This window comes from Nycticebus coucang, chromosome 5 (genome assembly GCF_027406575.1).
Source record: "Nycticebus coucang isolate mNycCou1 chromosome 5, mNycCou1.pri, whole genome shotgun sequence".
Lineage (NCBI taxonomy): Eukaryota > Metazoa > Chordata > Mammalia > Primates > Lorisidae > Nycticebus > Nycticebus coucang.
The window spans coordinates 37696083-37722047 of NC_069784.1; the positions used below are offsets into that span (position 1 = coordinate 37696083).

Genomic DNA, 25965 nt, shown 5'->3' on the forward strand with positions numbered 1-25965 from the left:
TGGCATGGGATTCATCATAGAATGCGGGAGGGCGGGAGGCCCTGGAGAGGCCCTGATTGAACTGGTAGATGTGGCCGCCTCCCTTATTCGACGCTCCTTCTCTTATTTCTTCCCCTTGTCATTGTATCCTGCTTTCTCTCTTTGGGGTCTCATCAAAATGATCAGCTTTCCTCATCATTCTCATCAGATGCACTAAGAATTGCTTAACTCAAAACCTTGCCTGTGTTTCCCAGATAGGAAAAGTGGAGAAGGGTCTGGGTGCCGATGCAAGTCCCACTCCCAGGGCATGAGTTCTTCAGTGGGGCACACCCTTCCCCTTTTCTGCCATCGTTCCCGGTCCTCAAGGCCACATCTACCCTGCTAGCCAGGACAGAGGCCCATTGCTGTCAGGGCCTTGGCATAGAGCAGCTGGCACTCTGATCTGCTAGGCATTCCACAAAAATAATAGCTAGTGGAAGTCTAACTTTGTTTCTAGTCATGTCTCTTGGTAAGGCCCTGTGTATCTGCTAAGGATAGGGGGGAAAACTCTTGGCATCTACTCCGAATTCAGAAACTCTTACCCAGGGTCCTTCACTTACACATTTTGCCCTTCCGACAGTGGCCAGGCTGTTACACTTGCCCGCACCCTTCACAAACGGAATCTAAATTCTCATAACTACGTTAATGCAATAGCTTGGTAACTTACACAAAAATAACAGAAACCACAGAGAGGAACAACCCAATTGCAGCACTGTTTCAGACATTTTCAAAGTAAAAGTTCACTCTGGCTGGAAAAATTAAGAACTTCTTCCTATGAAGTAGTCTATGGAAAAGTCACTCTAATTTTGAAGTCTGCAAGTCCATCTTTTACGTCTTCTTGGTGTGTACATGGAACCACTATAGTGGGCACTGGGATCTCTAGCAAACTCTGTAGAGGCCACAGTTCTGCACTGGGGTGGATGCTAAGGGCTGATTATCATTAAATCTACTTTGGCTGAATTCTGACTGAGAAGAAAGGCTGCTGGTTGAGATATGACGAGAAAAAGTCCCTCGTTCTGCCTCTGTCTTTCTCTTGGGAACTTTCTTAGGGATGGTATTTCCCTTCTTCAAATGTCCAGAAATGTTTACTCCTCACATATCCTTACCCTGCAGCCTACTTCTCAGGCTCTGATTGATCAAACTATAAAACATTCTTACCCTTTCAAGAACCTTTCTGTGTGGTGACTCACAGCCCCTCAAGGGCTTTATACCTTGCATTGCTTCATCATGTCCCAACTGGTTTAATGCAATTCAGGGAAGTGCAGCCGCTGAGGTCCATGGAGCCTTTGCAGAACTCCGTCTTCCATGCTGCTTAGAGCTCAAGGCCCATATTTATATACGAGAAAGGTTTTTTCACGGAGGCTTTACACTCACATTATATAATGCATTTGTTTAAATATAAAATTCAGTCCTATTTTATTTGTCTTGCCAACACAAATGGCTCTCAGTTCATACATTATTATACAATTTGCTTTATCTCCTACATGAAAGTCTATTTCTTAAGACTAAACATATCGATGTCCAACAAGACCATTAGTCTCAAAAGGGGCCACAGAAAAGTAATTATTAGCATAGACTTGGAATCTGCCTATTGCCATGACTAACATGCTATTTCTGCAAAATATTAAAACTAGAAGACAGTTGGACCGATACAATTTTGGAGAAAGTTGCACAAACACTATGTTTGCTCCCAGTATCTACAGTACTGTTTTGAAAAGAAACAAAGGAACCATAAATCACAAATAATACTTGGATTCCACGTCTTTTCAGGAGCTCCAACAGGAACCCAACCATATAACAGATTCCAATTCACTTTAATAATTATTAAGGTATTGGAAAACTAACCAAAATAGTTAGATGGGAGAAATAATAACTACTGTTAAGAAATTTGTCTTGATGAGTTAAAAAAGAGGATGGATGTGCACAAAAGGTTTGTAAGTAATAGTAGGCAGAACTAAAGTCATTTTGTGGTTATGAAACCCACGATCATGTAAAAGTAACATAAAATGCCTCACAGTAGAAATCTGGGTGAAATAAAACTGCATCACGAAAGCTTATCTTTTATGCTAAAACACACAATACGTTTTATAAAGAAGTCCATTTCAGACACCAATTTGGGGTGCGATTTCCAGGCAGCCGAATCTCCCATGTTTAAACTGGTAGGATACTAAGGCAACTTTATTCCAGTTAGGAGCGGCTACAGCAATAGCTGGCCTAGATAAAAGAGTGATTAAACAGATAAACAAATGGGGATCTGCTTCAGTTAAATATTAGAGCAGCTGAGGCGTGCATTGTCACTCACAAGGAAAAGATACATTAAGCCAAAGTCGTCTGCTCCAGCAATATTTGCCTTCCAATGTTACTTTCTTCGTTTAAACTGAGAGGATGTAAAGCAAGCTATATTGGTCAATGTTCAAGGAGGAAGGGGACCAAAGGGGCTTAGCCACATATCATAGTGGGGGAAAAACATAAACATCCACAAAGGCTGCAGTCTAGGATCAGACCTCACAGTGGTGTACTGTGAGAAAGAACAGCACCCCAGAACTGCACCAGCGTTGCATGGACTTGTTGAGAGAGGCTTGTATAATGGAGTTCATACCTATGCATTATTAATGTTGGAAAGTTTTGGCACACACTTCAGAGCCGGTGTACGTGTTGATCATTGAGGTTGCCATGGTGAATGTGAAAGAGTCAACTCAAGTTCAATGGAAAAGCGAGCGGAACTGCCTGCCCTTTATATCCATGCAAATCCTCAGATGTTAAGACAAACTAATCACTAAACCTTGAAATGTGTTTCCAAGTTGCATAGCTTGTCTTATTAAAAAAAAATAAACTTACACCTTTTTTCATACTTCAAATGCACGCAAGTTAATAATCTGTCATAGTTGTACATTGATATGAATGGATTACCTCATTCAGAATGCACTGCATTTTTGCCAAGTAATTATCATTTCGGGATGAATGAAGACTAGATCAATTTAAGGGACATAAGTATTAAATATAAAAGGTTTCTGAACCCAGGGAGGATAACACCCAAAGAGGGCTAACTTCTACAAGAAGTCTCCAGAGAATTTTCAAAAGATTAATGACTATTTAGCCATATCCTGTAACACCAGTAAGGAGCGTAGTGGGGGTGAAATAGTCATATTTGAGGATAATGCAATAACAGCTTGATGTTAAGTGAGACTACTTTGATCTTGGTACTAAGGAATAGACTCAAAGGATGGGAAACACCTTTCCTAGAGTGAAGGAGCCTATAATCTACTAGGGGGGATAAAAATGGCAGAGACAGATGCAGACTAGTCCTTGTGCTCTGCTACACTGCCCAGCCTCCCTTGTAATGAAGGCGAGGCCATGTGACTAGTTTTAGCCAAGTGATCAGCAGTACCACTGCTTACTTCCAGGCCCTGTGTCCAAAAATCAGCAACCCTAGAAGGTAGGGGGGGTTGGGTTTGTGGAGACATACGATGGAGCCCACCTGGATCCCCAAGCTTTTGCTTTGAAGGGTGCTCTGGTGGACCACTGAACCTACAGCCAACAGTGGATGTCTGAGAAATAAACTTTTATGTGTTACAGTCCCTGTGATTTGGAAGATTGTTAATTACCCCAACACAGCCTAACCCTGGCAAATAACTAAACTTCCACATGCAATTTAATTCAGACTATCATTAGGTGGTCAAGGTGAGGTTAATGATTGGCAAAGAGCTTGAACAGGAAGTAAACAGAAGGTGGTCCTTGGAACTGTAAGGAGAAAAGAGAGCATATTTGGGGGAGAGAAAACAGTAAGAGCCAGGCAAGAATTCTAAAAATGAGCCTGACTGAATTAGGGAGTGGATTTCTCCAGGAAGGGGTATTTTTGTCCTCAGGTGTTTGGTGAACCAGTTCATTTTCCTACTACTTATTAGCTTAACCCAGGTGTCCCTTGTTAAAGGCCTAATGCTCAATGGAGACTAAGCATCAGCCTTTCCTTGCATCAATACTAGAAAGCAATGTAAAAGGTCTCCCCAGTTTTCTTTCATCATTCTTTAAGTACCAGCCAGAGATTCAGATATGGTTTTTATTCCACCTTTCCACCATCCAGTTAAGCTCTAGTCTCTACAAGGGTGGAACCAAAGTCTACACAATCTCCCACAATCTCTGAGGCTGTCGTGGTCTTCAGGACCCAGAAGATCTAGGGCACCACAGTTCTGCCCATTCATCTGTCCATCTGTTTGCTGATCACCTACTTAGTCAACCACCCACTCATCTTCCTTGAGGTCAAAATAGCAATAAAGGCTATTGCGAGGCTTCCAGTCTATCTAAGGAAATAGACATGGAATCAGTGATAATAAACATGATAAATGCTATGATAAAAGTAAATATAAGATGCCAGGGTTGCACAGAGGACTCACAAGCTGAGGAAGCCCAGGCACTGGGAATATCAGAAAAGGTTTTCAAAGTGGGGACATCTGTATTGAGTTTTTAAAAATGATTGTAAGTTCACCAAACAGACAAGAGAAGGAAAGACATTAAAACAGAAAACCAAAAATGCACTTAGATACATAGAAATAGAAATGAAAAAAAGTGGTTGGGGAACTGTGAGTAGTAAACGTAGTGGTGTATGGGTTGGGGGCTGGGGGAGTGGTACAAGTCAACTGGAAAAGTGATCCAGAGCTTTGTATGCCATGTTGAGAGGTCTGGGCATTATTCTGTAACAAAATGGAAAGTAGAGTAAACCAAAGAGTGACATACTCAGATTTGATTTTAATAAAGACCATTTATAAATTTATAGAAGGAGTGAGATTAAGAGCAGGAAGTAAGGAAACTTTTATAGTTGTCCAAACGAGATAATGCGATTTTCTGTCTATAGCAATACTCTACAGATGGATTCTAGAGACACTCAAGAGCAAAGCTAAGAAGAAGAGGTAAGAGGATGAAGATGAGGAAGAGGAAGCAATCAAGGTTCACAGAAGGTCTGGATGAGTGTAATGAATGATGGACCTTGAAGCCCAGGTCACAGCTCCTGAGGTTGGTTTTAGTTATGGGAAATTTGAGCTTACTGCAAGATACCTGGGAGAGAATAGGTGAGAAGATAAAAATTCCAAATCCAGCTTCAGGAAAGGAGGTTTATGTGAGATGGACGCTTATCTACCAGGGGTGTAGTTTGTAGCTAAACCAGAGAAATCAAGCAGATCTCTAAAGGATGCCAGGGGGGGTGTGATGGGATGTAAAGGAGAATGGTCTACAGTGTTAAATGACTCAGAAAAGTCCAGCAAGGTTAAGACCTGAAACGTGATGACCACTAGATCTGGCCATTAAAAGGGAAAGTGAAAGACTCTAGCCTTCCTTTCACCCCTGTCATTTTACTCTGTCATTCTGTACAACTGGTGCCTCTTTCCCCCTTGACCTCTCCCTTCTATACATATGTCTGTTGTTAAATGAAGATGGCATGCTCTCTCCCTTCTAAAAAAGTTTTGCTTTAAAGTAATACATAATTATACTATTTACAGGACACCAGCACAATATTTTAATACATGTATGCAAGGTAATAATTAAATCAGGATAATTAGCATATTCAGCACTTCAAGCATGTATCATTTCTTTGTGTTGGGAACATAGAAAATCTGCTCTTCTAGCTATGTGAAAATACATGATAAATTGTTCATTACAGTTAGCCTATCATGCTGTGGAACACTAGAAATTATTCCTCCTATCTAGCTGGACTCTTGTATCCATTAACCAACCTTTTCATGCTTCCTACTTTGGAAGCCTCCCCCCAACTATTCAATGTTTATAACAACTTAACCATTCCTACTGGTCACAGTTTTCTGGAAAAGTAGACTCCTGACTCATACCTAGTCAGAATCTCTTATTGTCTTTTGAAAATACAGTAGACTGTGTTATGTACTGATGCTATAAATTTCTATAAAGAAGGGGTGACTCTCTTCTGACATGGCTACCCTTTGAACTCACCCATGACTGGGGGACATGGATTATGCAAACACTTGAGTGTCATGAACCAGCACAGGGAGGAGCAAACCAGACTTGAATTGGTGGGACATGAGGAAAATACAGCACAAGAGAAGACACAGAAATGAAAGATGGGATCAGGAGGACTGACTGAGCTGATGGCGGCAGCCAGCACCAAAGCACAAAATCAGCTTTATTTTATATTATCTGTACAGGGTTGTCCAGTGGGAAGCAGCGTAGACAATATGGGGAAATAGCATAAACAAAAGACATAATTTTGGTCTTACAGTACAATAGGAAAATGTAAATGACTTTAATAAAGATAAATCATCTTGTTAATGGTTTCTACTCAACTTTGTTGACAGATGACAAGTAGTAAGAAGGGAAAGATCATGAGGATCTCTGCCTAGTTAACTGGACAAAGAAAGAGCTAAGTGGCTTCTGGCAGAAGGAGCATGAAGAAAGAAATATGGCCCTTTGGGGAATGAAGGAGAAGCAGTTGGGGGTTAATTCCCTGCATGTTCCCCAGGCTGTGGAGGTCCTGCCATCTCATAGCCTGCTCTCTACACTTGAGGTTGCCTTAGATTAATTCTATACACTTGCTTTAAATCTGGCTTTTGGAATAATTTCCCTCAATGTCAAGTTTTCCTGAAATGATATCACAATTTCCTCCATACAAAAGCTATATTCAAATGAACTATGCCTCCAGCCCCTGAAATATCTTGTCCTTTCCTCCTGCTCTCCAAACCCCCACATTTCCCCCATTACTATGCGAGTCATGGAAAACCACATTGGAGAACTGCTACAAGAAATTATTCCTGGATGCCCACACAGAGAACTGTGTAAGACTTAAGCCAATTTTGAAATTCATGGAAGACTGAAAAACAGCCCATGAGGTCTAGCCTGCCCATGAACTCAAAAATGATACCTATGTTACCACACTCACATCAGACCTACCAAGCTCATCTTACATTCTATACGCAGTTACTACCTACACCAGTACAAGCAGCTCACGTTTGAGAACAGGATATCAGGACTTCCAACTCTCGGATGGCACCTGTTTGGAAGTGGGGGAGAGAAGGTTCCTAAGAAGCTGTAACACAGTTTCCTCCTCCCCCTGAGGACAAGGCCCCTTTATTAATAAGGGCCACTCAGAAAATCCTGATCCGAAGGCAAAAAAGAGAGCTCTCATAGGCAGCTTCCTACCATCGTCATACCACTAGCTGGCTACAAGCATTCGGTGTCACGGATCTCTTCAAAATCTTGAACAGAAAAGGGAAATAAAGAGAGGAGAGAGAGAAAGAAAGGGCACAGATGTATAAACTAGAACAAGAATGGAGGTCAGCCACGGGATGCAAAGCAAGAGAGCTGGGAGAGCAAGGGAATATGTTCAAACTCCAAAACCAAACTCAGAAGTTTAAAAAAAACTGTCCTGCTTCATAATGAATTGTATAACAACGTTTAGAAAATGATGCTTTGTCTAGACCAGGGACTCCCAATTGTTTCCCATTGACTTTTATAACATTAAAGTTTAAATTTTTAGCTCCTTTTAACGTCATACTTGAATATCACCCCAAACTTGTGCTCATTAGTTTTTCTATCCACATGTATATCAGATCATAAAAGCAATAAGAATATAGAAGAGGCCATGCTTTTCAAAACAAACACTCCCCCCCCCCAAAAAAAAAAAAAACAAAAAACCTGACTTTTCATTATAATATCTTGGGTCAAATTAGTGAGTTCCTTTGTGTCTGGGCTCAGCATGGTGGTGAGCATCAATATTATCTCACTGGATCCCCATAATAATTCTCTAATTTACATTTTCAAGCGGAAAAAACAAAAGCTCACAATATTCAAGCAAATTTCCCAGGCTCACACATCTGGCAAATAGCACAGCTAGGATTTCAACCACCTGTGCTTACTCTCGACTACTCCCTAGCACTATTCCCTTTAGAACACAACCACCATGTCAACTATGGGATCACTCTACATTCTTCACAGACTGCACTTCAACAAGACAGGGCTGTGAGATTTATAAAAACATTAGCCTACCGTGAGCAAATGACATGTTAATTGTCCCCAAAGAGACCAACAGATGGGTCATACAAAGAATAAAAAGTGATAAATTCTATCAGGTAGACATACAATTATGTATTACATAATTATTACAATTATGTAATAATTTGTACTTCTATTAGATTTTACATCCTTGTTCACTGTTTCTGACCTTCAGACGGAGGTAAGTTTATTTAATAGGCCTTCAGTAAGTTGTATAAGCCCTCTGACCCCAGTCAGTGAAGGGGAAGGGCTGTTCTGAAGTCCCAATGAACACCTGCAAAAAGATGCCTAGCAGAGCACCTGGGCAGGACAGGCACAGAGCAGGTGCTTGACCACAGCCAAGACCTTCCTCCTGGCAGTTGTTCATGCCCAGTGCAGAGGATGGCACATGGGGCCCTTTAAAAACGTCTCCTGAAGGAGCACAGTGAGCGGAAATGTGCTATGATCTCAGGCCTCTAGCAGGATCCACCATTCCTACAATTGCCCATTTTCTGAACTCAGGTCTGAAATCAGCTATTCTCTCTTTTTTTACTCTTCTTCACATTATCCAAAATAATTCAATGTCCACCTTTTCCTTTGGGAAAATCAAAGGTTGACATGGCTACCTTTTGAACTGAAGTTGTTAAAGATCCTTTCTTGTGTTCAAAAGTTTTACTGATTTTGAAAGGTCTTATGGGAAAAAAAAAAAACACAGAGCAACTCAGGGGAAAAGGACAAAGAGAAAAAAGAAGAAAGAGAAAGAATAAAGAGGCCAGAAAAAAAAGAGAAGGAAGGGAGCCCAAGAAGAGTGCAGAAGGGCAAAGGCTCCTGAATGCATAATTGCCAACAGTCTTAGAAATCAGCTCATGCAACAACCATGGAGTGTTATTTTAAAAACAAAGGGGAAAATATTTACATAAAATCCAAAGGATGGATGCTCTTTGTTGAATGCTGAAAAATGACAATGTATTCGATTCATTAATTTGTGAATTAGTCTGTGTGATGTTTACTTTAGTACCCATTGGCAGTTCTGAGCTAAATATCTACGAGAATTAAAAAGAAATTTAGGAACTAAAGAGAGAAATGAAGAATGTATTCTTCTTGCATTGTCTTCACTACTCCATTGACTTTGTTTTGCCCATGTTTGCACCATTTTAATGATATATTTAGGGCTTGGGGTTGTTGATCAAATGACATGAAACCCTTTGAGCCCTTCTTGAAGACCTTGGCCTCCAAAGTACATATAAAAGTCACCCAGATTCTTAAACAATTTAAAGCAAAGTCATATAGAAAAAAAGTCACATAGACATTAAGCAATTTTCTAATTGTGCTTATAAATGAGAGTTTCAAAAGCAGATATGTTACAACAAACACATATTAAGAGTAAATTGGGCCTTAATTAGGTTTAGCAAATTTTATGTCCTCATTAAAAACAGAATCACAACAATAAACTTGACTTACCACCAGAATTAACTCTTCCACAATTGTCTACTCTTCCCAAACATTCTTTGTGCGCTCTCGCACCACACTTGAAACATAAATAGCCTTGATAAAATGTTCCTCTGAAAGGTAAAATTAGAGAGTGATATATTAAAATGTGCTAAATTCTGCCTATATGAAATCATTAGTGCGAGAAAGGAGAGAAAAGATATCAACAGTGCTATTCAAAGCACACCTCAGCGGAGGGAGAGGATCTCCCGGGGGCTTCCGAAGGGTCTGTCCAAAAAGAAGGCTTTAGCAAGGGTCTAATGGATCCAAATGTTAAGGCAAAATCCCCACTTAAGAGCATCCTGGCCAGAAAAGTCTGAAACACTTAGCACTTACACCAATTCCCTTAAACCGAAAATCCAGACTGAGCAAGCTTACCTCAGGAGCATCTGGCAAACTCTGCAGGACGTGACTCGAGTGAAGGTGTGCATCTTGAAGTCATGGAAATTGGAGTCTGCATAGTCTGGCCTTATGTTAGATCTATAAAAAGGGAACAGAAAAACTTCCTAAAGCAAGTTTCACAACAAAGCAACAGTAGAGGCATCTAAAACCTAAATTCATCAAAACTCCACTGGGTAGAGATCTAATGTGAACAAAAGGGCTATTAAATATGTAATGTTTCCTAGGCCCAAAGCATGCTGTGCTTTAAAATAAGCACCAAAATCTGGTTATGTGGAACCCGCGATGTGGAAAGACATGGGCAACCTAACCTTCCTCAGAACTGAGTGTTCCCAGAGAACTCTGAGGGATGGACACGCAGGTCAGCCTGCCTGGGACAAAACAAAAGCTGCCGGATCTTCATGCTGAGTGACCGTTTCTTTTCTGTAGCCACATCCCTGAATTACAAACAAGCCGGTAAGGGGTGGTGGGTGGGGAAGAGGTTGCCAAATTTCCAGAGTTATCTCTACATGGATATATGGATTATGTAATTGTTATGAAAAGCAATAAAATAGTTTTATAGAAAGTTTATAAGGCATCCATATAATCACTAAAAATATCTTCCTTTAAGGCAGCGGTTCTCAACCTTCCTAATGCCGCAGTGTATTTTCATTGTTAAAAAGAAGTCACAACCAACAGGTTGAGAACCACTGCTTTATGGCTTGGTGCCTGCAGCTCAGTGGTTAGTACACCGGCCATATACAGCGGGAGGTTTGAACCCAGCCAGGGCCTGCTAAACAACAATAACTACAAAAAAAAAAAAAAATTGGCCGTTGTGGCGGGCACCTGTAGTCCCAGATACTTGGGAGCTGAGGCAAGAGAATCGCTGAAGCCCAAGAGTTTGAGGTTGTTGTGAGCTGTGACACGACCACACTCTACTAAGGGTGACAGAGTGAGACTCTGTCTCAAAAAAAAAAAAATTCTTCCTTTGCCAGGAGTGGTGGCTCACACCCATAACCTAGCACTCTGGGAGGCTGAGGCAGGTGGATTGCTTGAGCTCAGGAATTTGAGACCATCCTGACCAGAGCAAGACTCTGTCTCTACTAAAAACGGAAAAGCTAGCTGCACATTGTGGCAGGTGCCTGTAGTCCCAGCTACTTGGAAGGCTGAGGCAAGAGGATCTTTTGACTCCACGAGTTTGAGGAGCCATGTCAGTCTATCCCGGATGACCAAGTGAGATTCTATCTCAAAATATCTTCCTTAACAAATAGTTCGCTTTCTCACGCTCCAAATAAAAAACCTAACTGGTTTATCACTTACATTGTCTTTTATACACATATACAACAAGGAGTTATTCTATGTACTGCAAACTAATATTCATTGTACATTTGCTTCGTGCCAGATACTGTGACGACCCTGTGACATTCACTACCTCATTTAATCTTCACGTCAGTCCTAATTGCCTGGCACTAACGGGATCTCTAGTTCACAAACAAGGAAGCTGGGGCTTACTCTAAAGGGGTGGGGGTCTCCAACCTTTTTTCTTCTCTGCCACGCATTAGAAGAATAAGCATTATCTCGGGGCCACATGTTTATAAATACACAAACACTAAGGAAAGCTGATTAGCAAAAAAAAAAAAAGGGTCCATGCATACTTTTTGTGATATGTGACACCACAGATAAGCAGAAAACACCCTCACAAAATCAGCATGTGGCCCCAGGGTGTAGGTTGGACACTGCTATAAAACTACAGCTTACTCTTAAAGGAAAGGAAATGGCAGCATCTAACCCAGGTCTGTGCTCTTAGGCTCTGAAGCTATAGTTCCAGGAGGAAACCAGCAATATTCACATTAATTAGATTTGGGGGTTTCGTAGGCATGTTGGAAACAGATTTTGCCAATTCTGGAGGATTTTTTACATGATTCTTGATTTAGCCATGTCACGAAAGAAAGCAGAAAAAGTAGAATAGGAGAAGTTAAACACAGATACAGAGGTCCCCTAGAAAGCTGAGATGATGCACCCTACGATGTTACACCAGTCTGAAAGATGGTAGGAAGTGTGCGCTCCTGATGGGCGAGGACTTCCCCTTCTATAGAATACTGCAACCCGCCAGCACACAGAGCCCTGGAGTAATGAAGCGGAACACAGGCAGGCGGCCAGGCATCAATCTCTGGGGTACCAGGAGAGGCCTTATGAAAAAACATTCTCAAAGGCAATTGGAGTAGCAGGCAGTGATGCAGAAGTGTCACCGAGGTCAGCCTTCCAATCCATCTGCTGCCTATGAGCGTGCTAAAAATGAAATCAAATATCAGTGCCATCTGGGATTGCTCTGCTCTGTGCTCCTATGACCTCACTTTTTAGGAAAATGTTCTGCTTTGTGCTAAAAAGAACCACCGTTTCCACAGAGGCACTTTTGCATTCCTGATTAGAAATTATAGAGCTCCTCTTCAGGGAAGGAGGAATACAGAAAACATAAAGATCTAGAAATAAAACTCTCTTTAACTTGTTCAAAAAAACATTTGTTTCTTGAGTGGATAAAGCCATCCACTGAAAGGTGCCTCAAAACCCATTTCCTGAATGGGCACAGTGCTCAGGCCTGTCATTCCGGCACTCTGGGAGGCTGAGGCAGACGGATCGCCTGAGCTCAGAAGTTCAAGATCAGCCTGAGCAAGAGCAACTCTGTCTCTAATGAAAAATAGAAAAACTAGCCTGGCATTGTGGCAGGTGCTTGTAGTCCCAGCTACTTGGGAGGCTGAGGCAGGAGGATTGCTTGAGCCCCAGAGTTTGAGGTTGCCGTGAGCTGTGACCCCAGGGTGCTCTTCTCAGGGCAAGGGTGAGACACTTTCTCAAAAAACACAACACAACAAAACAATTTCCTCAGTCAGGAAGAGCTGTTGGCTCCTTTGTCTCAAGCATCAGGGTGATACAGACATAGATGAATTGTCAAATAACAATTTCGGTCCTGGCAATTCAAAGAATTCATCAGCCTGGAGTTTTCAAATAAAAGTAGGTCTCCTTCAGGCAGAATCTCATGTAAATGGGTCCCAAACAGATAAGAATTTAATTAGTTTTAGAAGTCTGCTTTGGCCATAAGTGGAACTCCTTTCTTCAAACCACATTATGCTTAACACATTGCCTGCCGTAACAAAAAAAAAAGGAAATTTTTTTCTTGAGGGCACAGTGTGTTTTATTATGAAAATAGAATAAAAATCTCAAAAGCAAAAGAATCCAAAAACATACATTAAAAAAAATAGGAAAACTTGAAAATTAGAAATGTGAAAACTTGAAAAATAGTTCATGATTTATGTGGCAGTTAATGTGATAAAAACAACAATATAATACAGACTTGTGTACAACTCCTAATACGTGTGTGTGTGGAGAGAGAATGCTTGGACCATTTGTATTTAAAACTTTGACAACTAACTAGGAATAAGCTGGCTTTTCAGAAGACAAATAGCTGAACGGAAGATCACAAACACACCAAGAGGTTCTAAAAAAATCTTTTGATGAAAAAAGTTCTGAAAATATTTTTAACAGTAACTGCCTTAAAGGATGAAACTTGAAGTGGTAACATAGAATAGTAGGAAGGGATTGTTTCAATTTTTTAAACCTAAAATTGCATATTATTTTTAAAATCTAGACTCAAATGCTAAAGAATAAAAGTTAACTCTATGACCCTGAAACTGCTACTGAGGCACAACTGAATATAAAAGCATGGTTAAGGGCAGGAATCTGAAATTAGACTAGCCAGGCTTCCATCCTAACTTGCAAATCAGTAGCAGTGCGGCCTCAGGCAAGTTAGTAAGTATAAAACAGGAATACTAATAAAGCCAAACTCATCAAGTGAGGTAATATATGTAAACTGCTTAGAACAGTGCCCGCTCCAGAGTTGGTGTTCCATCAGTGTTGGCTACAATTCATGGAGTGCTGAGTCCAAATCCCTGTACTAACGGTGTCATCATGATAGTACTGTGTGAGCAAGAGTCCATTGGTAAGTCTATACCAAGTATCCCAGAGGATTCTCATTCTCCTGGGAATTTTCGGCAGGAGGGCTGGTGTATGCTCAGTCTCCTTGGGACCAGGAATCCATATATAATTAAGTACAAAAAGAAGCGGGCTTACTCAGGAGAAGACATGAGAAAAAGCCCAGATGGCTCCTTTGACTGGAGCCTCCTGAGTGAAGAAGGGAGACATGGATGAGGATAGAAAGGTTGGCAGGAGCCAAAGAAAGGGGTAAGATTTTACACAGAGATTGTCATCATATTTAGGTGACAAATCTTAATGGCCACTATGTAGAGATTTCCTCAGAGTGAGGCAGAATGGATGTAGTGAGACCAATTGTGGAGACAGGCCGTGTAGAGATCAGAACTGAGAATCAAATACAGTAGTTCACTTGGTTAGTCACACAGTTATGTGTAAAGAAGTCTGTTTTAATAATCTGCCCTACCATATGACAACTTACTATTGGGAACTTCAATTGCATCTTGTAGATTTCTCAATAAAATCTTCTCATTTTTTTTTTTTTTTTTTTTGCACAGAGCCCATTACTAACTCGATTATTCAGGCAATCACATATTTATAGGACAAAGAATTCGGACACTCGGGGCATCTTACAACCCTGAGTGATCTCCTCAGGTGGCCTCCTCCCCTCACCTGGCTCATCCGCAGGCTCGAGGCTGAGGACCACACGTTTGCCCTCGCCTGGGCCTCTTTTCCCATCATTGGTCCGCAGGTGTGTTAAATGAAGCACACACAAAACTCAACTTCCACGCCTTTTCTGACAAGTCTGATCCATTTATTCCATCTTGCACCCTAGAAACTTCAGGGTCACAATGAATTCTTCCCTTTCCCTCCTATAATCTATAAAACACGATAATTTTTCTCTTAACTTCTCTTCTGCTCTAATTTCTCCTTTCCCCAATTTCTATTGATTTGATCTTAAAAATATCTCTGAAAAACTCAAGTTCCTTACCTTTGTGTACACATACACACACACATAGGCACATGCACCACTGGCTGTGTTTCTTCAGAGAACCCTAACACAGCCATAATAGAAGTAACATTAGATAGGGTGAGTGGAGCCATTTAGCTAAGGAGGGCGTGGGAGCAGTACTTAAATTCAGGTCCATCAACCTCTGTAATACTTTACTTGACACTTGATGCTAAGTTAAACAGACTTCCTAGGTTCTCACCAACTTTGCATAGCCCTAAAAGAAATCACCATAGCATGGAAAATGTTTGCATGTCCAGTTCCCTGCTGGCCTATGTGGTGCTTGAGAACAGGGGCCAGGTCTTCTTTTCAACTTGCCTCCTCTTTATAGTCATCAAGCATTCTACCAGGAAAATTAACTGCTAGATATATGGTTGAGGGAAATCAGGAAAATAGGCTTTTATGGTGGCATTGTCTTCACTTGTTTTCAAAAGGCTGCTCTTTGCCATGTTATCAGATGGAAAGTTGCAGGGAGTAAAGAAGAGAAAAGACATTTTTACAAAAAAAAAAAAAAGAAATTACAAAAATGTTAACTCCTATATGAAAGAAACTGAAGAAAAGCATTAACTGAATTTCAATTAAATTTTATAATTTGTTTGTTTACATATATGCTCCCTTTATCCGAAAATATTTCATCTTTTTACAAGGATTATGTGCCTCAGAGATACAGTATATTTCAGTAATATGATAGTGTAGTAATATAGTCATTATTTTTAAAACTTGTGTGTACAAAATTAACATTTTCTCTTTTTTAACCATAAACTTTTAAGTCCTGATAACATTTTAGCAAATGCTTATAGAATATAGGAAGCCAATACTAGCAAAATGAAATAATTTAGAATGGACATAACTAATTACAGAGGAAATTAGATGAGAATTAATTGATGACATCATGCTATCTCATGCTCTGTCGGTACTATTAACATTCAAGTATCACTAGCTCAGATATTGTGATGATTATGTAAAATATGTAAGTAGTTTATTTCATCATATTACACTGAAAGTAAAGATAAAAGAGCTGGAAACAGATGTCAGTGCTTCAAGAAAAATTTGTCTGAATGGAACAGACTTTTGTGCACCCAAATTTTACACTGATATGTAATATATACACATACACAGCTATGTATGTGGTTTGCTAAAATTCAGAAAATACACATTTTACCAAATAGGTGCCAAATACAGATTCCTTTATTGTGAATGTCCTTCCAGAAAATTATGAACAATCTTAATATTTCTATTTATTATTTTATTCTCCATAATATATAACAAAATGGACACAGGTCTTCTTGCATCCTCTTATTAACCTCTATTATTTAAGTGGCAATAAATTACTATAAGCAGTACTATTTAAGTTAATCTCCTTTCCAAAGCAAGGCTTTAAAATTATTTAAAATAATATGGATGCATCTTACAAGGGTACATGTGAAACTTAGTAAACGTAGAATATAAATGTCTTAACACAATAACTAAGAAAATGCCAGGAAGGCTATGTCAACCAGTGTGACGAAAATGTGTCAAACGGTCTATAAAACCAGTATATGGTGCCCTATGATCGCATTAATGTACACAGCTATGATTTAATTAAAGAATAATAAAATAATATGGATGCTCTGTTATCTTCAGGACATAAACTTATATATGGTTCTTTTTAAATAAGGTTCTTACAATTTATGTAACAATTCATTACTTAGTAAAGAACCAAAAAATAATTAGGTCATCTCAAAAGATACCAAAAATAGTCATTTAAAGAAACATGTCATGTGCTTCTGATGAAACTTTAAGCTAGATGTTGAGGAATAGTTTCTCACTATGACAAAGAATATCAGACTAAAGACAACAGAAAACATACTTATGTAAAAGACGATCACAATTATATTAAAGTTCCTGAAGTCAACTGTATTTTTCAATATTGTTCTGGAAGACCTAATCAAAGTAACATGACAAGAAAAATTAATGTGAAGAATAAATATTATTTAAAAATGAACAGAATTAGGCTGGGCATGGTGGCTCACTTCTGTAATCCTAGCACTCTGGGAGGCCAAGGCAGGTGGATTGCCAGAGCTCACAGGCCGGAAGACCAGCCTGAGCAAGAGCAAGACCCATCTCTAAAAATAGCTGGGTGTTATAGTAGGCACCTGTAGTCCCAGCTACTTGGGAGGCTGAGGCAAGAGAATCACTTGAACCAAAGACTTTGAGGTTGCTGTGAGCTAAGATACCATGGCACTCTACCAAGGGTGATCAAGTGAGACTCTGTCTCAAAAAAAAAGAAAAAAATTAACAGAATTATCATTTGGAGATGACATTACTTGGACTATTGGGAAAAGCTAAGGGATGTAACTGAAAACTAAATGTAATAGGAGATAAAGACTCATCAAGTGGCATCTGGAAAAATTCACCTGAAAGTTTCTAATGTTGTCCAGCAGAGAAATACAGTGTGTACAGAGCCTCTGCCTAGGAATACCCTTAAGACTCACAGTTCAAGAGTTTGGCTCTACTTGCATGATCAGCCAAAATCATTAAAAACCTCAAGAAGAAAAGTGAGCATTCACTACAAATTGCATTCTTAAAAAAAGAAAAAAAACAGTCCAGGCAGGCAGGCATGATGAAGTTCAGTAGCTCTGGCACAGAAAATTACCTTATCACTTTGTACCACTGGGAACATTTCAGAAGTCAAGTTCTCAGATGCCAGGCAAGGACCAGCCAACCCTATAAGCAGATCCTTCTAAAGAAAGCAAATTCAAGTCTACTGTGTGAGGTATTTTCTGCACAAAAATGTCTAAAACAAATCTTAACGCAAATGTTTAGGTTCTATATCAATAAAACTTAAAAATTAACTGAGGGAAATAAAAAGCATTCAGAAAATAAAAGCCACACAGCAAATAGCCAAATTAGAAGACAATATTCCATTACAAATACACGTACTTTCTCCAACTTAATTTATAAATTCAAAACAACTCCTTTCAATAAACACACACAGAGACATTTTGAATTGTCCGAAATGGCGGACACCTTCCCCCAGAACAACAGGAGTGATTAAATAGACCGGACCATTCCTGGTAGGAAATATTGGTGTGGGCTGGCAGTTCAGGCTGTGCGGCGAGGCGAACTGGCGGGAAAGTCCAGATTCAAAAGTGAGACTCTGAACCACAAAAACTGAGTATAAGGTCTCTGTGCGCCACAGCTGTGGGAGACCGCAGCAGCAAGACCCAGCAGCAGCCAGCACCCTCCCCCACAGCCGATTGCAGTTGCCAGTTTACAAAAGAACATGGGAGCAGAGTGGAAAGATTTGTGAAGCGTGGACTCTTGCACTGAGCTGGGAGGTCGGATAGGACTGCTGTCTGGAACAGAGCAGCTGAGGTTGCACAACAATTAGGTAATAAACTTTTACAGAAACTCCAAAATGGGGATTGGCTAGGTAGGGTGGTTACTGTGTTAACAGTATAAACTGTGAATCAGGTATAAGCCTAGGAACCACTCACAGCGCTACCTGGTGTCCAGAAAGTATATTGCATTATAAATATATTCCTAAATTGATCCCTACGTCATACATATAGATGTATATTTCTACATATAAACAAGAATAATATTTTTGTGGTTGGTGCCTTTTTTTTCTCATCATTTTCTTGGAGGAGCTACTGTTAATTTTTATTATTTTTTTATGTTTATTTTTTCCATTTTTAATTTTTTCTCTTCTTTTTTAACTTTTTTATGAACAACACTTTTTTTTCCCTTCTCCCGTCCTCTTCTTTCCTTCTTATGGTATCTGAGAGTGCTTACATCAGATTTTTAGAGATTTTTTTGTTTGTTTGTTTTGTTTGTACATTTTTTACTTTTCCAATTATTTTACGATTATCATTATTTTTATTATAGTTGTTTTTTTTGTTGTTATCTGTATGTCTATGTGTTTCTGATTGTTTGTGCATCTGTGGGCTTGTGTGTCTGGTAGCCTTTCTATCTGTTTATTTGCTCATTTGGTCTCAATGAGTTTGGTGTTTTGACCTGCAATTCTGAGCTCCCAGCACTCCCCTCTACTCTCACTTTGAGGTCTGGAGGTCTGTCCTCCAGGAGTCCAGATTCTTGGGTGATTTTCCAAGGGGTGTGGACAGGGCCTGGACTGTAGCTGGTCAGTGCTGATTCTGCAGCATGGGAGAGAGGAGACGACAGTCAGCTGAAAGGGAATCACGCTGGAGTGGCAGTGCCCTGAGGCACAGACCAGCAGCCTTTTTGGCAACAATAGGGCCCATCCCCAGATATTCTGAAGCCACAACCCCTATCTCCCTGGGCAACCAGAGGGGCCGGGCATCTTCTCAGATGGCAACCACCATGGACAGATCTGGGACTGAAACACGGGCCCCGTGAGTAAAGGGTTTCCCTGTGGCGGTACCGACCTGGGTGGAGCACAGGGACTAGAAAATGCATGCGTAGAGCCGGGAAATTCCCAGGGCGGGGCTGACCCAGAGGACCACTTTACTGAGCCTACGACGCACCCTGCCCTCAGGGGATCATCAGCCTATAGACAAAGGAAGGCAGGAGGCTAGAGCTGACAGCTAACCGTGCTGCGAATACAAACCTGCAAGAGTAAAGAACAGGGCCTGAGGCGCAGGTTCTGGGAACTCAAAACAGCTTCTCTTGTGCAGAGGAATTTAGCAGGGAAAGAAACAAATTCCCACAAAGTTGTTCTGTTCTGTCAGTAACATCAATATGGGGCGGGGCTGGAAATGAGTGAACACCCCCAGCCTCCATCAAGCGCCCGAGGTTGTCAGACTTCACCGCCCCCTGCTGGACAGAGGCATAGTGCAGCAGCCTGACTGAGCAGATATAGATTTCCTTGTGATTCAGGCAGGTGCAAAACCCTAGTGCACCTAATCACTGGAGGCAACTGGGTCTCAGCCCTGCGGGGCTATCAGTGACTGGGTGTGACAGAGGTGCAAGGTGGGGAAGGAGGCATCAACCTTCCCAGACTAAACTATTTGCTGGGTGGGTCCTCCTAACTTCACAGAGCACCAGAGCAAGTCATATTTGAGTTGTCACCAGACCCCTGCGTTCCAGTTCACAGAGACCTTTGAAACTCTCCCACCTGAGACAGGTGCTGACTGAGACAATTGATTTGGACCTTTTGAACTGAGCCAATTGCCTAAGGACTATTCAAGTGGTGCCCTGGGTGTGTGGCTGTAGGAAGATTTGATTACCCTTTTCCAACTGTTGCCTGTGGGGGGCGAGGTAACTTAATTGCTGGTATTTCTCCACAGCTGAGACTTCAACCCAGAGTAACTGTTTCACTAGGGTCGAACACAGACCAGCTGAAAACAAGACAGAACCACTTAGCCCTACCACACCAAATAGGTCCCCAGTTTCTCAGGCCGTAGCACTGTACAGGTCCTCAACAAAGCTCCAGGGGAAAAGTCAAACAGTGTAAAATAATTAGGGGGTGGAATCAGCAGAAAAACTCTGGTAACATGAATAACCAGAATATATCAACCCATCCAAGGAAAGATATGGCAGATGTAACTGAAGATCCCATTCATAAACACCTGGCCGAGATGTCAGAAATCGAATTCAGAATTTGGATTACAAACGAGATTAATAAAATGGAGGAAAATTTGGAATTAGAAATTCGAAGAGCAATTCAAAAGTCAGAATTAGAAATTTGAGGAGAAATTCAAAAGTTGTCTCAAGAATTTAATGAATTTAAGGATAAAACCACCAAAGATTTTGATGCACTGAAGCAAGAATTTGCAGCCCTCAAAGATCTGAAAAATACAGTAGAATCCCTCAGTAACAGAGTGGAGCAAGCAGAAGAAAGGATCTCTGACATTGAAGACAAAGCTTTTGAATGCTCCCAAACTCTCAAAGAGGAGGAGAAATGGAGAGCAAAAGCAGCTCATTCTCTCCGAGAGCTCTGGGATAATTCAAAGAAGGCTAATATCCACCTCATTGGAATTCCTGAAAGTGAAGTAGCCTTGAAAGGTACAGAGGCCCTTCTCCATGAAATTATGAAAGAGAATTTTCTAGACATGCCAAGAGATTCTGAAATTCAGGTAGCAGACAGTTTCAGAACCCCAGAATGACTCAATCCAAATAAGACATCCCCCCAGCATATCAAAGTAACTTCACTAGTGTTAATATGAAGGAGAAAATTCTGAAAGCAGCCAGAGGTAAGAAATCCATCACCTACAAAGGGAAGAATACTAGAATGACTGCAGATCTCTCTGCTGAAACTTTTTAAGCCAGAAGAGGGTGGTTCGACTTTTAATCTCCTAAGACAAAATAACTTTCAACCCCGGATCCTCAGCTAAACTGAGTTTCATTTATGATGGAGAAATTAAATACTTTAATGACATTCATATGTTGAAGAAATTTGCCATAACCAAACCAGCTCTTCAGGATATTCTCAGACCTATCATCCATAATGACCAGCCCAATCCTCTACCACAAAAGTAAACTCACTCAGAAACTTTTGATCAAACTCCAACTTCCACTGTGGCGAAAGGATTAAAAATGTCCACTGGACTTTTGAAAAACTCGATACCCAAAATTTTACCAGACTTATCAATATTCTCCATTAATGTGAACAGCTTAAACTGTCCTCTAAAGAGGCACAGGTAGCTGACTGGATACAAAAACTCAGGCCAGATATTTGCTGCATACGAGAGTCACATCTTACCTTAAAAGATAAATATAGACTCAGGGTGAAAGGATGGTCGTCCATATTTCAGGCAAATGGTAATCAGAAAAAAACAGGTGTTGCAATTCTATTTGCAGACACAATAGGCTTTAAACCAACAAAAATAAGGAAGAATAAGAATGGTCACTTCATATTTGTTAAGGGTAATACTCAATATGATGAGATTTCAATTATGAATATTTATGCACCCAACCGGAATGCACTTCAATTTATAAGAGAAACTCTAACAGACACGAGCAACTTGATTTTCTCCAGCTCCATAATAGTCAGAGATTTCAAAAATCCTTTGGCAGTGTTAGACAGATCCTCCACTAAGAAGCTGAGCAAAGAAATTTTAGATTTAAACCTAACCATCCAACATCTGGATTTAGCAGACATCTACAGAACATTTTATCCCAACAAAACTGAATACACATACTTCTCATCAGCCCACGGAACATACTCCAAAATCGATCACATCTTAGGTCACAAGTTTAACCTCAGTAAATTTAAAGGAATAGAAATTATTCCTTGCATCCTCTCAGACCACCATGGAATAAAAGTTAAACCAGTTAACAACAGGAATCTGCATACTCATACAAAAACATGGAAGTTAAATAACCTTATGCCGAATGATAGCTGGGTCAGAGATGAGATCAAGAAGGAAATCGCCAAATTTTTGCAACAAAACAACAATGAAGACACAAATTATCAGAACCTCTGGGATACCATAAAGGCAGTCCTAAGAGGGAAATTTATAGTACTGCAAGCCTTCCTCAAGAGAACGGAAAGAGAGGAAGTTAACAACTTAATGGGACATCACAAGCAACTGGAAAAGGAAGAACATTCCAACCCCAAACCCAGTAGAAGAAAAGAAAGAACCAAAATCAGAGCATAATTAAATGGAATTGAAAACAAAAGAATTATACAACAGATCAATGAATCAAAAAGTTGGTTTTATGAAAAGGTCAATAAGATATATAAATCTTTGGCTAACCTAACCAGGAAAAAAAGAGTAAAATCTCTAATTTCATCAATCAGAAACGACAAAGACGAAATAACAACAGACTCCTCAGAAATTCAAAAAAACCCTTAATGAATGTTAAAAGAAACTTTATTCTGGGGGGCGGAGCAAGATGGCAGCCGAGTAACAGCTTCCTTGCATCTGGGCACCGTGAGTCTGGGGAGATAGGACTCCAGGCATCTCTGGCTGGCGGGAACTGCCTATCATCACTCCTATGAGGATACAGGGAGTCAGCGAGAGACTTCTGGACCCCAAGAGGAGGACTAAAACAGTGGAAAACCGGCAAGTGGTCGCGTGTGTTCAACCCGTCTAAACCCGCCCACAACTGTAAGTTCAGTAGCAGCAAGACTGCAAACCAGAAAGGCCTTACCTGTGAACTCTTTTGATGTCCTTGGACTTGGCACTGAGTTGAACTGCCTTGGGGAAGGCCTGAGTGGGAGTGCGGAGAACTTTGGCCGTTGTCTAGGGCCCCAGTCTGAGCCGCTGAGCCAGACGGAGCTAATAGTGTTTGGCGGTGGGTCACACGGATCCATTGTCAGTGATCTGCCCCGGCAAGCTCCGCCCTCAGGGTAGCAGAGCTAGAAACGGGTGGGAGCTGGTAACCCAGCAACCAAGTAGCCTAAGGGTGGGGTCTGAGCCGCCTTGCAGCCCTAACCCTCAGGGGCAGAGTGAGACCGGTTTTGGCGCACTGAGTAAGTGGATAGCCACTTCAGCAGTGATTCCAGCGAGAAAGCTGGGAAAGCTTCTGCTCAGCAAGTTTACAAGTTCAAAGTGCCTTTTAAGTGGGCTGAAGAGAGATTTAGGGTGTCTACCTGCTGGGGTTTGAGAAATCAGCAGCCTCCAGTCGTATCAGAACTGTGACTAACATCTCATACCCCAAAAGACCACGTGTTGCCCAGACAATATTCAACAACATATACAAACTGCTTTGTTTTTGGTTGTGTATTTTTTTTTCTTTGGTTGGGTTTTTTTGTTTGTTTATTTTGACATTGTTGATGTTCTTTTGTTTCTTAATTTCAATCTTTTCCATACAGATCCCTTTTTCTTTCTCAATTTTTCTAGTTTAATTATAATTTCCCATTGCTGCCTTTTTTAATAACTACAACTTCATTTTTGCTAGTGTTTCTACCGCTATCACTTGGTTTTTCACCCAATTTTATCGCCATAAAGTTTTCTGTTTGCTTGTTTTAGTTTGATTTATAGCATTTTTGTCTTTCCTCTCTACTTGGTGGAGGTGGGGTACTGTGTCTGACCAGGTTAGCAAAGAGCTGCTGACCTCAAGGGAACCACCCAACTGGGCACCCAACCCCCAGAAGGTGGGGTTTTTTAAGGTTGTGTCAAAGTACCCTACTGTACACCTATATTGCCCTGTCTCCCTCTTTCTGTGCCTCTCTTCTTTTTGTCAATATTCCTTATCCCTACCCCCTCTCCTTTCTCTATCTTTCTTTTTTTTCTTATCACTCGGTCCTCCTTTCTTTCATCCCTTTTTTGCTCTTCAACCTTCTCACCTTTCTGGTCCTGTAACCCTTAGTCCACAGGCACAAGAACTTAAAGAGCAAGAGGAAGTGAAAGGAAAATTAGGGCAAGGAAACAGATAAAAGAAATCACTCATGAGGAAGAATCAGCAGAAAACTCCAGGCAACATGAAGAACCAGTCCAGAACAACCCCGCCAAGGGACCATGAGGTAGCTACTGCAGAGGATTCCACCTATACAGAAATGTTAGGAATGACAGAAAGGGAATTTAGAATACACATGTTGAAAACAATGAAAGAAATGATGGAAACAATGAAGGAAACTGCTAATAAAGTGGAAAATAACCAAAAGGAAATCCAAAAACAGAATCAAATCAGAGATGAACGATATGAAGAATATAAAAAGGATATAGCAGAGCTGAAGGAAATGAAACAGTCAATCAGGGAACTTAAAGATGCAATGGAAAGTATCAGCAACAGGTTAGACCATGCAGAAGAAAGAATTTCAGAGGTAGAAGACAAAGTTTTTGAGATAACTCAGATAGTAAAAGAGGCAGAAAAGAAGAGAGAGAAAGCAGAACGTTCACTGTCAGAATTATGGGACTTTATGAAACGTTCCAACATACGAGTTATAGGAATTCCAGAAGGGGAAGAAGAATGCCCCAGAGGAATGGAAGCCATACTAGAGAATATTATAAAAGAAAATTTCCCAAAGATTCTGACACACTGCTTTCAGAGGGCTATCGGACCCCAGGTCGCCTCAACTCTAACCGAGCTTCTCCAAGACACATTGTGATGAACCTGTCCAAAGTCAAGACAAAAGAAAAGATTCTGCAAGCTGCCAGGAGTAAGCGCCAGTTGACCTACAGGGGCAAATCCATCAGAGTGACCTCAGACTTCTCTAATGAAACTTTCCAAGCAAGAAGACAATGGTCATCTACCTTTAATCTACTTAAACAGAACAATTTTCAGCCCAGAATTCTGTACCCTGCTAAGCTAAGCTTCAAAATTGATGGAGAAATCAAATCATTTACAGATATACAAACATTGAGGAAATTCACCACAACAAGACCAGCTCTACAGGGAATACTTCAACCTGTTCTGCACACTGACCGCCACAATGGATCAGCAGCAAAGTAAGAACTCAGAAATCAAAGGACAGAACCTAACCTCCACACTGATGCAAAAGATAAAACTAAGCAATGGACTCTCACCAAATAAGACGAATAGAATACTACCACACTTATCAATTATCTCCATAAATGTTAATGGCTTGAATTCCCCACTGAAGAGACATAGATTGGCTGACTGGATTAAAAAACACAAGCCATCCATTTGCTGTCTGCAAGAAACACACCTGGCTTCAAAAGACAAATTAAAGCTCCGAGTCAAGGGTTGGAAGACAATTTTTCAGGCAAATGGAATTCAGAAGAAAAGAGGAGTTGCAATCTTATTTTCAGATACATGTGGATTTAAAGCAACTAAAGTCAAAAAAGACAAAGATGGTCACTTTATATTGGTCAAGGGAAAACTACAACAAGAAGACATTTCAATTCTAAATATCTATGCACCAAATTTAAATGCTCCCAGATTCTTGAAACAGACCTTACTCAGTCTGAGCAATATGATATCTGATAATACCATCATAACAGGGGACTTTAACACACCTCTTACAGAGCTGGACAGATCCTCTAAACAGAAATTAAACAAAGATATAAGAGATTTAAATGAGACCCTAGAACAATTATGCTTGATAGACGCATATAGAACACTCCACCCCAAAGATAAAGAATATACATTCTTCTCATCACCTCATGGAACATTCTCCAAAATTGATCATATCCTGGGACACAAAACAAATATCAACAGAATCAAAAGAATTGAAATTTTACCTTGTATCTTTTCAGACCATAAGGCACTAAAGGTGGAACTCAACTCTAACA

General features: G+C 40.5%; 1 protein-coding gene across 3 annotated transcripts in view; it reads right to left on the reverse strand.

Moving 5' to 3' along the window:
• The window catches only part of VAV3 (vav guanine nucleotide exchange factor 3), a 427744-nt gene that overhangs the window by 129377 nt on the left and 272402 nt on the right, over nt 1–25965 (reverse strand). For all 3 annotated transcript variants that reach the window (XR_008380216.1, XM_053591975.1, XM_053591974.1), the window contains exons 16-17: nt 9871–9972; nt 9466–9566 (exon numbers count right to left, since the gene is read on the reverse strand). Coding sequence is in view for 2 of the 3 variants with exons in the window: in XM_053591975.1 (XP_053447950.1) it covers nt 9466–9566; nt 9871–9972 (203 nt within the window). In the remaining variant the exon portion in view is untranslated. The remainder of the gene's footprint in view (nt 1–9465; nt 9567–9870; nt 9973–25965) is intronic.